Source organism: Bicyclus anynana, chromosome 6 (assembly GCF_947172395.1).
Source record: "Bicyclus anynana chromosome 6, ilBicAnyn1.1, whole genome shotgun sequence".
Taxonomy (NCBI): domain Eukaryota; kingdom Metazoa; phylum Arthropoda; class Insecta; order Lepidoptera; family Nymphalidae; genus Bicyclus; species Bicyclus anynana.
In genome coordinates, this window is record NC_069088.1 from 17,244,009 (window position 1) to 17,257,921 (window position 13,913).

The 13,913-nt window shown below is 39.3% G+C and overlaps 2 protein-coding genes across 2 annotated transcripts; one reads left to right on the top strand and one right to left on the bottom strand.

Moving 5' to 3' along the window:
- The first annotated feature begins 3,598 nt into the window (after positions 1-3,598).
- LOC112050559 (tumor suppressor candidate 3) lies at positions 3,599-8,193 on the top strand. Its single transcript, XM_024088849.2, has 6 exons — positions 3,599-3,783; positions 4,066-4,347; positions 4,954-5,094; positions 6,353-6,641; positions 7,366-7,555; positions 8,035-8,193. The coding sequence occupies exons 1-6, from the start codon at positions 3,706-3,708 to the stop codon at positions 8,048-8,050; spliced, it is 996 nt and encodes a 331-aa protein (XP_023944617.2). The 5' UTR covers positions 3,599-3,705; the 3' UTR covers positions 8,051-8,193.
- On the bottom strand, positions 8,129-13,279 carry LOC112050560 (polyprenol reductase). The gene is made up of 4 exons (XM_024088851.2): positions 12,764-13,279; positions 11,874-12,062; positions 10,274-10,581; positions 8,129-9,729 (listed from the first exon to the last, which is right to left on the bottom strand). Exons 1-4 carry the CDS (start codon positions 13,089-13,091, stop codon positions 9,637-9,639), a joined length of 918 nt encoding a protein of 305 aa, XP_023944619.2. The 5' UTR covers positions 13,092-13,279; the 3' UTR covers positions 8,129-9,636.
- Between the last annotated feature and the right edge of the window lie 634 nt (positions 13,280-13,913).

The following is a 13,913-nucleotide window of genomic DNA, read 5'->3' on the forward strand; positions in this document are numbered from 1 at the left end:
GTTGGTATGGTCCGTTATCTGCGCGCACGAACATACGGTGCGCTAGATTCCGGACGAATTCTTCCACGGCGGGCGTCCTAGTGTCTCGGTGTATGACGTCATTCCTGACGTACCTTGGAGCTCCGGTGGCAAGGCGCAAGCACTTGTTCTGCTGGACCTGAAGCCGGTTCTTCTGGTACGCGGAGCACAGGGCGTACCAGGCTGGCGCCGCGTACGTGAGACGGGAGCGGACATAGGTGCTGATGATCTTCAGCTTGGTCCTCAGTGGGAGTCGGGATGTTAGTACCTGGTGCAACATCGACCTGGCCGCCGCAGCCTGACACACAGTGTGGTCCACCATGCGGATCATATTCAGGCTGGCGTCGATGTAGCATCCCAGGTAACGGACTGAGGTCTGCCATGCTATGCCCTGCCCTCGGAGCTGGAGATTACGTAGCGGCCTCCGAATGTTGAATGCTATGGCGGCCGTCTTTCCCACATTGACTGCCATTCTCCACTTGTCCAACCATTCGGGTAATAAGTCCAGCAGACGCTGCATTTTGTTGATGGCGACGATTTGGTGAAAGGATGATGCAAAGTACGCACTGTCGTCAGCGAACAGCGACAATAGTACGTCTTCCTCTCCCTCGCGCAGGTGGTCGGCGAGCGTAGGGATGTCATCGGTGTAGACGGCGTATAAACACGGTGATAAGCAGCTGCCTTGCGGTACTCCTGCTCGTATAGGGCGCGACTGGGATTCCGCTCCCTCTACGGAGACGTGGAAGGTCCGACCTTCTAGGTACGACCCTACTAGTCGTACCATCGCCGGTGGTATGGTGGTATTGGTCAGAAGTTTTGCCAGGAGACCGGTGTGCCACACACGATCGAAGGCCTTCTCAATGTCGAGAAAGACTCCGATGGTGAAGTTTCCTTTATGTCTCTCACTGGCGATGTGGTGCAGTCCTCGTGCCAGCTGGAGCGTCGTGGAGTGGTTGCTGCGAAAACCGAACTGCTCATCGCGCAGTTTTATGTGGGGCAACAGTCTTCGCAGCAACAGGCGCTCAAACAGCTTGGCGATATGCGGCAGTAGGGTGATGGGACGGTGGTTCTCTGGTCGTCGGCGGTCTTTTCCGGGTTTGGGGATCGTAATTATTTTCCCCATCTTCCACGTCTTTGGGAAATGTGCAGTACGGAGTATACCGTTGAAGATCCTCGTAAGGGCTACAAGGCCTCTTCTAGGCAGCTGCTGGATGGCGGCGATCGGTATCCCGTCGTAGCCAGCCGCCTTCTTCTTGGGTAGTTGAAGGACGGCTTTCCTTAGCTCTGACGGGGAGATGAAGTGCTCTCCCCGGAGCTGGGGGGGTTGTGCCGACAGGAACTCTTCGACTTTCTTGTTGGTCTCCGCGATGTGGTTGGTCACCATTGTGTCTGTAGCCGGTTCATTGGGGGTGAATTGTCGTTCCATATACTCCGCCAAGATTTCAGCTCTATCTTTGGCGGAGTACCTTCGTTTACCCTGGCTGTCTAAAAGAGGGTAGACGGGAGTGGTCGTACCAGTGAGTGTCTTGCAGAGTTTGTGGAGAGATGTTTCTGACTCCGTTGCCGCGTCGATTTCCTTGTCCCAGTCGTCGGCGGCGTGGGTCTCGAGAGCTCGTTCAATCTTCTCTGCAAGACGGTTTAGATCACGTTTTACTCTCGGGCAGCGAGAACGCGACCATAGTTTCCTTAGCTCGCGCTTTTTCTCCAGCATGCCCCGGAGCGAGTTCGGTAGAAGATCCCGACGGCCGATGTAGCGGCTGACCGAGGTAGCTTCGTCCTTGGCGGTTTGTATTGCCACCGTCAGGGTTTCCGTGGCATGGTCGATCTCCTCCGGGGTCGAGAGGGGACCCCCAATCTCAAGCTCCGATAGCACGGCGGCGTACCTCTCCCAGTCGGTTATTGTCCTGAGAGGTTTCGGTATAGTGCAGTCGCGCCGGAGGTTCAGTGTGACTAGTATGGGTTGGTGTTCAGTGTTCAGGTCGTGGAGAGTCTCGACACTGATAGGGTGGTCTGTCCGGTAGTGCAGAACGATGTCCAGAACGTCCGGTTGCTTGCTTGGGTCCGATGGTATGTTAGTCGGCGACGATGGGCCTAACACTCCATAGTGGCAACGTTCGCTGTCGTCTAGCAGCGCCTTTCCAGCCGTGTTGGTGACTCGCGAGTTCCAAGCTGGGTGTTTTGCGTTTAGGTCACCCACGACCAGAGTTGGGCGCTGCGGTTCGAAAAGCTTCTGGACGTCAGTGCTACGAAAGTCTTGTCCTGGTGGTTTGTAGGCGGCGTAGATGTGCAGCTCTTCTTCTCCAACCTGGATACGTACTCCCTGGGTACGCAGGGAAAAGAAGGGAGTATGTTCCAGCTCTTCGTGTACTAGATCTCTCCGCACCAGGGCTGCCGTGCCTCGGTAGGCATAGCCTCTGGGGGAGACCTCGTCGTGCCGGTAGGCAAAGAAGTTGGGGATACGAAGCTCATAGTTATCCCTGAGCTTCGTCTCGCCCAGGAGGATGATGTGGGCATCCTGCGACTGGGCGAGTAGTGTGAGATCCCGGATGTGTCCTTTTACGCCGCCTGGATTCCAGTATATTATTTTTAATGAGTGGCATGTCTCAGTAGTGCTGCCATTCCTGCCTGTATGGCTGCTATTGGCCCGTGGCCCTGAAGGTAGGTTGCCAGCCCGGCCATTAGCGCCTCCACCACCACCCGGACTATGGCTGAAAGGTCCAGGGTGGTCTGTGCTTCCCCCTGGTTGGGGGCATGGGTTGGGGCGGGCTGAGATGCGGCTGTGCGGTCATGCGGTTGATATGCTGGTTCGGTTCTAACTCTTCTCTGTGTAGGGCGCTGTGATTGAGAAGCGGTTGTTACTGTGGTGGACGCCGCTTGTGGCGCTGTATCGTACGGAGGCTGTGTCGTCGTCGGTCGGGGATTGAATGTATCTGTCGCTGCCTCTGTCGCCGTGGGCACTTCACATCTTCGTCCTTCAGGGACAGTTGTCGATATTGGAGCCGGTTGTAGAGGATTGGTAGGTATTGTCGGCTGTTCATCCAACTGACCCGCTACTGTTTGGGGGTGCGGAGTGGATGCGGCCGCGGGTTCGGGCTGTGCGCGGCGAGCGCGTCTGCGCCCGCGTTTGTTTTGCGGCGCTCTTCCTCTCTCCGTCGGTGGGTTTGCTGGTGGAGCGAGTGTGGTTGGGGCACTCTGTGCGTCGGGTTGACGATTTGGTGTCGCTTCGGCGTTGTGTTGTGGTGCTCGTGGCGAACCTTTTGAACGAACAGTTGAACAGTAATGCCTAGAACTCATAGATGGCGCTTTATTTTTTTAGCCGACTCAAAAAAGGAAGGAGGTTTCAAGTCTTATTATTCAAATAAGTTTTTCTTTGGTCGTGTAGTTTTTAATTTCACCCTAACAATAGAAACATTTAAATGGATCTAAATCTTACACTTCTTTCCCTTTTTGGTTTCGTGATGTTCTAGTACAAACTACACACTTCTCTATGGTTATTGTTTACTTTAGGATCGCATCTCTATCGATGACGTACTAAAAGATTGTCATCGAGCTGTCAGGTGTCAAATTATGTGTCAATTTGTACTTGGCGAATTTCTATTGGCTTTTGAATCTGAAAATCAAAATCCAAATTGAATTTGTTATATTGAATATAAATAGGTACTTAATTTTAAAAGAAAAATCGACAAAATGAAGTATAAATCCTTGTTAATTTTCTCAATAGTTCTTATATGCTACAATAGCGATGCACAAACGAGAGCAAAAGGGGTAAGTTTTATAGAAATTACAAGCCGGTCCTATTTGGAAGTTTAAAGTCTATAATTCTAATTATTTTCTATCCAAAACTGAAAACTTGACACACTTTAAAACTGGAGCTCATTCTTAGTAAAAAAATATTCAAGATTCGGGCGATACTACAAGATGTAACCTCTTTACTTCTCTTTGGATGTTAGGAAATGCTACGGATAAACTAGTAGGATTCGAATTTCTTTTATCACTAAAAAAATGTGTTTTAAATGTATTCTATAAAAAGCCTATATATTTTTTCAGCTTGAGGAGAAAGTCCAGCAACTCACAGATATGACAGCGAAACAGTCAATAATACCTCTGAATCTGAACAAGTTCAAGGAGTTTGTCCGGTCTCCGCCCAGGGACTACTCCTTTGTGGTCATGTTCACCGCAATGGCCCCGGCGCGGCGCTGCGCTATATGCCAGCATGTCTATGACGAGTATTTGATTGTGGCCAACTCCTTCCGATACTCTCCATCTTATAGTAATAAAATGTTCTTTGGTATAGTTGACTTTGATGAAGGATCTGATATCTTCCAAATGGTAATTACTAATTAGTTAAATTTGATAAATATATCCATTAATAATCTTTTTAACATAAAAATGGAACCAATCTGGAAGAATACTCTTTTAAACAAAAAAGAATACTCTTACAAATTGGTTAATAAATGACAAAGTTGAGGTAACAAACATTTAAAAAAAAATGTGTCAAATTGGGAACCTCCTCCTTTTTTCAAGTTGGTTAAAAAATACTACATGTTGCACATGGTTATAATATGCCTCATATTCAGAGCAGACTAAAATTATCTATACTATCTATATTAATGTTATAAAGAGGAAAGATTTGTTTGTTTGTTTGCATTGAATAGGCTCTGAAACTACTGAACCAATTTGAAAAATTCTTTTACTATTGGCAATCTTCACTATCCCCGAGAGCTATATATGTTATCTGTGTATTCTTACTGGAATGGGAATGGGGATACCGCAAGTGAAACTGCAGTATCTGCTAGTAGAATTATAAACATATCTCTACTGCATTTACAACAAAGATCTGCATTTATAGTACCTCCTATTTATGTTAAAAAAGTTCCAACTTAAATGGATTACTAAATGAAGTCAAAAAAAAAAATTTGTAACCTCTGATTCCAGCTGCGTCTCACTACAGCACCAGTGATCATGCACTTCCCTGCCAAGGGCAAACCCAAACCAGCTGACTCTATGGACTTTGAGAGGGCCGGTATACATGCAGAGGCCATTATTAAGTGGATACAGGATAGAACAGACATACAGGTAAATTACACTAATTTTACAAACACATAAGTCCAGCTGTACATCTATTGTACAGATGGACATTGATAACAGACTTCATTTGAACACATAGGCAACTTTTTACCCCAGAAAAATCCATGGTAACATGGATATGAACATAATATGGATATATGGTAAAAAAACTGAGTTTCACATGACAGAAGTTGCAAGCAAGCATCCTAGTGTATCATATAAAATGAACATTGTATATTTATGTTAATTGTTAATCCTCTATTACATTAAAAACGAAAGTTTGTACATTTGTTAATCCTTTATGCTATTGCTGAACCGATTATGCTGATCATTATTTGATAGTGATATAAGTTAGATGTGTCTGTCTGTCTGTGACACCATAGCTCCTGAATGGATGAAGCAATTGCAATTTAGTTTTTTTAGTATTAGAGGTGACTTATGTGTGAGTTCTAAGACATGTTTGATGAAAATCAGTTGTGGGGTTGAAAGTGTCACTGAAAGAGAATATTGGTGACATGATTGAGAGTGTAATTAATAATTTCATGATATTCGGGGGTTTCAAAATTGCCAATTTTATGTTATTCTGCCTAATATGCACATAGGTTAGCATTAAAAAATTTTTTTTTTGTTTAAGTTTTAATTTTAACCAGAGTAAAAATTGTGTCACATTGAAACTGTAAAAATAAATTACTCATACTCACTGATTGTGGCAAGGTGTATCACTGCTGTATAATAAAACAAGTTATAATATGACTATGAAAATATGAAATTAGGTATTATGATAAAATACAAACTGATACAAAGCTATGAGCATGTAATTACAGCATTTATTACCACAAAAGAAAATTACTGTTCAGTTTATCACAGATTTTAGTGAAAACTACAATATATAGTTCAAAATTGTTCATTATTTCAACTGGACCTTATTTTTATCATGGGCCTTGGTAACATTTTAGTAAGGGGTAACATTGATTTTTTTCATTATTTACATTATTGTTTTATGCACTCCCAACTTAGGGAACAGTTTCATTAAATCAATCAATTGTACAAAGAACATGATTTAAATTAAAAAAAATAAAATTAATTTAATTTTATTAAAATTAGCTCAGAAGTTTTTTTTAAGATTAAGGTTAAGGCTTTTATCTTTTCAATAAACACTTGCTTTTTTTTCATGTCATGTATTTCATCTATTAATGACATATGGAGCCTTATCAGCATTTTTTTATTGTAAATAACTAAATATACATCCTTTAATTTACTTCCACAGATAAGAGTGTTCCGCCCTCCAAACTACTCTGGTGCAGTAGCGTTTTCCATGCTCTTCATCTTAGTGGCTGGTTTCTTGTACCTCCGCCGTAACAACCTCGAATTTTTGTACAACAAACAAATGTGGGCCGTCGCCGCCTTGTTCTTCTGCTTCGCCATGGTGTCAGGACAGATGTGGAACCAGATAAGGGGCCCACCATTCTTCCATAGGACCAAGAATGGCCCGGTGTATATAAACGGAGGCTCGCACGGACAGTTTGTGTTGGAGAGCTACATTGTGGCTATATTGAGTATCCTTTTATAATGCTTTTTTAGCACTTATTATATACAGGATGGCCCATATTAATGGATTTAATTTGAGTGGAAAACACATTACCTAACTGTTAATCTAAAACTAATGATTACTTTAATTTTTTCTATATGAATTAGAATTTTTTTTTTTTTTTAATATTAAGAACTCTTCTGGGGTTTTATTCAGACCAATTATTGTATAGGACCTGCCTGCCTCGTATAACTTTTCTTTTAAAGTATATTATGAACAATGATCTAATGAGATTAAAAAAAATGTCTCCATTGTATTGATGTTTCATAGTATGTATCAAAAATACTTTTTTGTGTAGTTGAATACCAAATGTAAGCAAAGACGTACCGCCAAGCGATTTAGCATCCCGGTACGATGCCTTGTAGAAACCGTAAGGGGTGTGGATTTTCATCCTCCTCCTAACAAGTTAGCCCGCTTCCATCATTTGCATCATCATCCATCAGATTGCATCATCATCCATCAGATTGCATCATCATCCATCAGATTGCATCATCACTTACCATCAGGTGAAATTGTAGTCAAGGGCTAATTTGTAAAGAAAAAAAATGTAAGCTTGTTTTCCTCAGAAAATTATGAACAATTTGTTCATGAATATGGGTGCTGGTCTTTCTACTATTAGTCTGAAGGTTTTTAGCATGAGATCTATTGTGTTATAAAAATACCCTTAAATATCCTTAACAAATCGTGATCAGACGGCGCAGTAGTGGTGGGCATGATCATGATGATCGAAGCGGCGGGCGGAGTGAGCGGGACGGACGCGCAGCGCGCACAGGAGGGAAAGAGACGCCGCTTCCAGACCGTTTTCGGGTTGGTGTTGGTGTGTGTGTTCTTCTCGCTGCTGCTGTCTGTGTTCAGGGCCAAAACACAGGGGTACCCTTACAGGTGATGTATTTTATTTTGATACTTTTGCAACCCTTTAAATTCAAATTTAAATGATGGTGGTAAGTAAGTAAAATTAAAGTTACGAGGGTAGGAGGAAGAATCCAAGGGAGGGAGGAAGAGCCCACAACAAACACAGCAAGGTTTACTTTTTTGTTTATTGAAGTTAACCCACAATATTATCCCGTGACAAATCTACCAATAGCGGGAACCGGGAATATAGCTCTCTCTTTCTTTGCGTTGGGGCGAAAGAGAAAGAGATAGTTTTTTATAGCTTGGCAAATTCGTTCGTAACACTCCCGATGGTCTGGACGGACCGGGAGGGGCGATGCCCCGCGCGCACAACTTCATACCCGCGCAGTCCTTCCCCTCCCGTCGCCCGCATATCATGAGTGTGTGAATCCGTTCAGATGAAGTGACGCATTACAAACTTTCTACCGTGTATTTTGGAATGTACTGATATGTTTTCTTTTTGTTTTCAGTTTCCTGTTCAAATAAGGACACATTTAAGTATTAAGGTGGTTGTTATGTGTGCAATTATAGTGAGTGATGTATTTTGTTAATAAAAATCCACTATTTAGTTTAATATTAATTTATTTCTCATTGATCTGTAAATAAATGTATTAAAATAAATATAAAAATATATTTTATTTCACATTTATGCATACACTTAGCCTCAATAAATAGTAATTCTAAAAATATACCTCGCATCAAAAAATCAAAAGGGTCTGCCTGAACAGTACTTGCGGACAGTTACGATTTTTTTGACGAGAAGTATATTTTAAAGGTGCAGTCAATGTATTCTTACATATTGACTGTAGGTATATTTAGTAGTACACTATAAATAAATAAAGTCATTCCATTGATGCTTTGAAAATTCAAGTAGATATGTACTTTCGACTTTCGAGGTGTCTTCTACTGCGCGCGATGTAGTTACGCAGACGCTTGGCTCGGAGCAGGGGCGTGCATAGGTGTTCAGGATACGCACTAGTAAGACAATGTAACCAAACTGGGAAAATGCGCACTGGATAAACATTACCACAACATTTGTTAGGATATGCATTGCTTTAATGCATGTATGAAGTGCACGCCACTAGCTCGGAGTATCTCTGCATGATAGAATCGGAAATGACGAGATACGCAGAAAAACCAAAGTTACAGCTCAAAGAGCCGCCGAGCTGATCTAGCAATGGGCTGGGAGCATATTTAAAAAAAGCAAAATCTCTGTAACTTACTTAAAAAAATAAAAATCCAATCTCAATTCTGTCAATGAATAAAAGACGTGTTATTGATATATTATTTCATCAAAAAGATGATTAAATACTATATTAGTTTTCATAATGCTTTATACAAGAAAAGCGGACGCCCGCGACTTCGTCCGCGTGAAACTCGATGTAAACTTTCAACTACCCCTACCCTACCCTCCCCCTACGCTACCCCTACTCTACCCCACCCGTACCGTACTCTACCCTATACCTTCCCTACCTTACCCCTACCCTTAGCAAAATCGATCAAGCCCTTTGAGCGTCGTGGGATGACCAAGGGAAATGGAGACTTCTATGCCAATATTATAAAGAGGTAGATTTATTATTTTTTTCGAAGATTACCCCATTTAAAGAATGTTACAAACTTACAAACTTTACCTCTTTATAATATTAGTATAGATATAAATTATCAAGGTCTTTAGTAACAAACATCCTTATTGACTGTCATAGAATAAAGTTTGTTTATGCTAATCTACTGCACATTGTGAGATTTGACAAGTACTCATTAATTAAATTTGGACTTTGAATTAAAAATAATTTATCGTAATTTCAAATTTGCTTGTAAGAAAAGAATCAGTTGATTTTAATGATTATAAAAACATATTAATCTATATTGTCTATAGTACTAACGAGGCGAGACAATACACAGACAACCTTTGTATTATAATACTAATTTCATATTTCTGTCTCATGCAATTATGTACAGTCAATTTGTTTACATTTTTTATTTTCCCTCTTTAAAAGTATCTACTATATTAAGTTTCAAATCAATTTTGATCCCTGTAAATAGCAAATTAAACCTTACTATAATTACTAAATCTAATAAATATTAGGAATAAATGCAGTTCTATTAGATGGGTAGTCTTTAAATGTCTTCTTGTACCATTCGTGAGCGTGTATAGCAGTTTGTACCTGAAATTTAAATGTAAAATAAGACTTTGGGCCAATATCACTAATATTACCTGTTCACCACCGTCTGATAAGTATCTGAGAGTCTAAATGAAAGTTTTCTCTCTTTCTTACTTAATTCAAATGATAAAGACAAAATTAAGTGAATAAGCTATCTGAAAGTGAGAATGGTAAAAATTATTTTAAACAACAAGTTCCCTAATTGATAGAAACTTTGACAGATATCATTTCAAATAATATGTTATGATAAAATTTGCTAATTTTCACACAAAACAGTGAGATTAATTTTTATTAGTTTTGTATGGGATATTATATTAGAAAATAGTATGTACTTACTAGCATTACATAGGTACCTATTTTTTCGATCATTTGTCATTCATCACTTACATAGACTATGTACCAAATAACTCAATTAAAATAAGTATCACATTCAAATCAATGATGCAAGTTAACAGTAAATTAAACAAATCTACACCTTATTCCTTTCATTTAAGTTTTGATTTTCAATAAAAGTGCGTAAACAGTGCATGTAAATACAACCACTCACCTGATTACAAATCACCCATAAGAATATACAAAAGAATGTCCTTGTAGGTATTAGAATGAGCAACACCACATACATAACAACTTCGTACAGTCTGTGAGGACTTGATACATAATTGAATAATCTCCCATGAGGCACACTATGCCTCTCTGTGACAACTTTGCCTGACTTCTTGTCTTTGCGCAAATTGGCAAATATCACATTGCTTTTGTATTGTTCGTACCATGCCAACAGGAATATTATGGTTATTGGTACAGACAGAGTGAGAGTTTTTGAGTCATTCCATAGTATTCTTTCACGATTTTGGTTGCCTGTAAACAAATTGCTTATGTATTAATATTTACTCTTAACATGTTATCCTAATATGGCTTCACATCATAATTATTCAACCAATAATTATAAAATTTCCCCTTCACGAAAAATGTGCTAAAGGACATGACTATAATAATAAATTAATGTTACTAAAGTATTGAAATCAATTTTTAATCATCATCAAGTTAATAGGAGTATTATTTTCTGCATATTTCATAACATTATACTAGAATGTTACATACAAAAATAGAAATCTTTCCTCTTTATAATATTAGTATAGATTTTTGCAGTATATCTTTGCTGGTAGAGCAGTGACTGGCCAAAACTTAAGCTTACCACTTTAGCACATTTCAATTAATTAAGACAATATAAAATTAGTGATGCGCCGACTAGTTGCCGATTAGTAGGTAAAGCCGATTACTCGGCAAAAAGCGCCGACTAGTCGGCTTATTATTTTGTATGTATTGAGGAAGAAAAAAACATCTTTACTAAAGATTTTCTTTTTGTCATGATTAAATTTTAAATCTAATAAAAAATTGTTTGTATTTTTGTGATAAAATAACAACTATAAAACATGAGTGGTGAATATAATAATAATTTTACATCTACAGAGTTATTGATTGGTATTGCCTAATTAAGATTTCTTTTACTTAGCATTTTCTACGCTGTAGTGTGATGACAAATTTTGTTGAGCACTGCAGCAAATTTATTACCTCTTGTACACTCAAGGGGAAACATAACACTCAGGATTCTTTTTTTTTAATATTATAATCCTTCGTTAGCTCGCCATTACGCGCAAATGAAAATTAAGAAAAACACATCGACACACTCGCAAGCGACTTGCGCTTAAATCAGCTGTATCTAAACATAGCTTAACGGAAATCCCCGACCCGTGATCAGCATTGCTGACTAATCGGCCGACTAGTCGACATTTTTGCAACCGACTAATCGGCTAGTCGGCTAATCGGCAAAAGTCATAGTCGGCGCATTTCTATATAAAATCCTTAATTGAACTGAGTTAGGAAAAAGGCCAGTAGCCATGTGGCACATTGTTTCTCTTTCTATAATCACAAACATTTCGCAAATTAAAAAGTGTATGGGAATGACATTTGTCATTGACTTTTGTGATAGCTCACGATCAAGTTAATGATCTGATCTGTCATTCCCTTATTTTTTTTTAGTTTTCAATGAGTTAGTGTTTGTAAAAAGAGAATGGACCTGTAGAGTTCCAGGACTATATTGCAGTAAGCTGTTATCGCCTTCGCCTGAGAGATCACTAAAACGTTCTTACCACAAAATAGTGGTGCTTGTCCTATAGCCGCAACAACCACAGCAAAATAATGCACCAGGCCTGCGACATAGTGGCTGAGGTTCATCTTGCTGGACTGTGCAAACACTTGCAGACAGTATGTCTCGTAGCATCGTCTTGTACACTGGATGGTGAGTAGTGCAAGAGCTAGTAGGGCTGCAGTTGCTGACACTGGAATGAAAAAAAAAAAATAGTTTTTATTTAACTGATTTTGTCTTTGGTCCAGTGGTCTATGGCTTCAGATCACAAGTTCCTGGGTCAGGCTATGAGACACAGCCAGTGGGGTGTACAATGTGTTTGACTAAAGTATGCACTATTTGTACAGTTTACACAAAATGCAAAATACCTCTTCCAATTCTGGTTTGTAATGGACACCATTACAAACCAGAGGCAGTGCATTAAACATCTATGAAGTGCACAACGCTGGACAGTTTTCTTTTAAGAAAGTCTCAGTAAATTTGTAGCCCAAAGTAGGGAAGTTGGTAGTATTGTACTCAAATGTTAAGCCATTTGTCCCATTCATTATCATTATCATCTGATGGTGATTTTTTTTTATTTTTTATTCTTTATAAGTTAGCCCTTGACTACACATCTCACCTGATGGTAAGTGATGATGTAGTCTAAGATGGAAGCAGGCTTTTTAAGTTTTGCCTGCTTATTTACATTTATTCATGGAACATCAACAGATTATGATGGAATTTTCACAAGTACCTAGAATAGGCAAAGTGTACAACTGCATCCTACTAGTTTGTTTTATTAAAACTTCATTTACATACACACACAACCAAGAAAGTAATTCAAAATACTTGAATGTTACCCAGACAAAATTGTTACAATAGTTTCAATTATAAAATTAATCACAAAATGTTTACCTGAGGGCTCGTCCTGCTCCAATAATAATTTTACAAATAGGATGATATATCTATGCACAGTAAATTCAAAATAATACACTAATATAGCGTATAATAAAGTCACTGCACTAAAAATAGATGAAAATGCATAGAAATGTCTGTATAAAGCTTTTGGCACTTCTATAATTTGTAAATAATTGGCACCTGAACCTTGGTATGCAAATGAACCGTATTTAAACCCTTTTATAATGAAAGCCGGTACGTGTTTTTCATAATTCTTTATCACAAAACCTGTAAATGCAACAGTAAGAGCTAAACTTAGGAAACCTAGGTCCAATATATTCAACATTTTTCAACGCCAACCTTTTGCCGAGTACACCGCAAATGTGTAAATTTAATGATCTAAGCTACACGTCGTCTTAAAGTGGGACGTAACTGTATACTAATAATTTATTCTCTAACTTTCGTTTTGTTCCCATTTCAAGAGTTAACGTTAAACGCACCGCACCGCAGCCTGCAATTTTTACAATCACAATCACATTCACAATTTTCACAAGACAAAGTTGATTATTATTTTTTAAACTAGTCTTTATCAAATAGGTCTTAAAGTTCATAATCGTACGCAGGCAAGAGAGCATTTGACAGGTATCTTAACGCCATGTATGTCAATGTCAAAATGTTGTCAACTCAAGTGATTCTGTTCAGAAATTAAAGAATTATCTTAGAAATGAGATAAAATATTTAATATAAACTAATGGAAAATGGTGTTAAAAATGTTGTTTTCAAGAAGAAACTAATTTATTATCATTTATTATTCTATTTTCTTCCATAATTTACGTATCTGTAACGAAGAATAATTTTTCTCTTGGGCTTTTACTGGTCAAACAATTTGAAAATGTTGAGAGAGTTGTTATATAAAGCTTTATTTTGTTTTTTTAGATACACTTTTGTAGCTACCTACATAATAATAATCAATTTTGTGGGTGGATTACGTAAGTTGGTAGGTAGGTAATTTCCTGCTCATCTCATACAAACCTCAAGTGACAAGGCAGGTTCGCTTCATTTGAATATTTTCCTTCCACCGCAACAAACACGTCACGGGCACTGTACTCAGAATGTTCAGCGATCTGGAACCGGCTTATAAATGAAGTGTAACTATGTTTCTGGCTAC

Excerpts from the sequence above, each read along its gene's own strand:
- LOC112050559 (XM_024088849.2), top strand. The coding sequence starts at position 3,706 with ATGAAGTATAAATCCTTGTTAATTTTCTCAATAGTTCTTATATGCTAC. Across the intron at positions 4,348-4,953 it reads GATCTGATATCTTCCAAATG|CTGCGTCTCACTACAGCACC; the intron begins GTAATTACTAAT and ends CTCTGATTCCAG. Across the intron at positions 5,095-6,352 it reads AGGATAGAACAGACATACAG|ATAAGAGTGTTCCGCCCTCC; the intron begins GTAAATTACACT and ends TTACTTCCACAG.
- LOC112050560 (XM_024088851.2), bottom strand. The coding sequence starts at position 13,091 with ATGTTGAATATATTGGACCTAGGTTTCCTAAGTTTAGCTCTTACTGTT. Across the intron at positions 12,063-12,763 it reads GGAGCAGGACGAGCCCTCAG|TGTCAGCAACTGCAGCCCTA; the intron begins GTAAACATTTTG and ends TTTTCATTCCAG. Across the intron at positions 10,582-11,873 it reads ACAAGCACCACTATTTTGTG|GCAACCAAAATCGTGAAAGA; the intron begins GTAAGAACGTTT and ends ATTTGTTTACAG.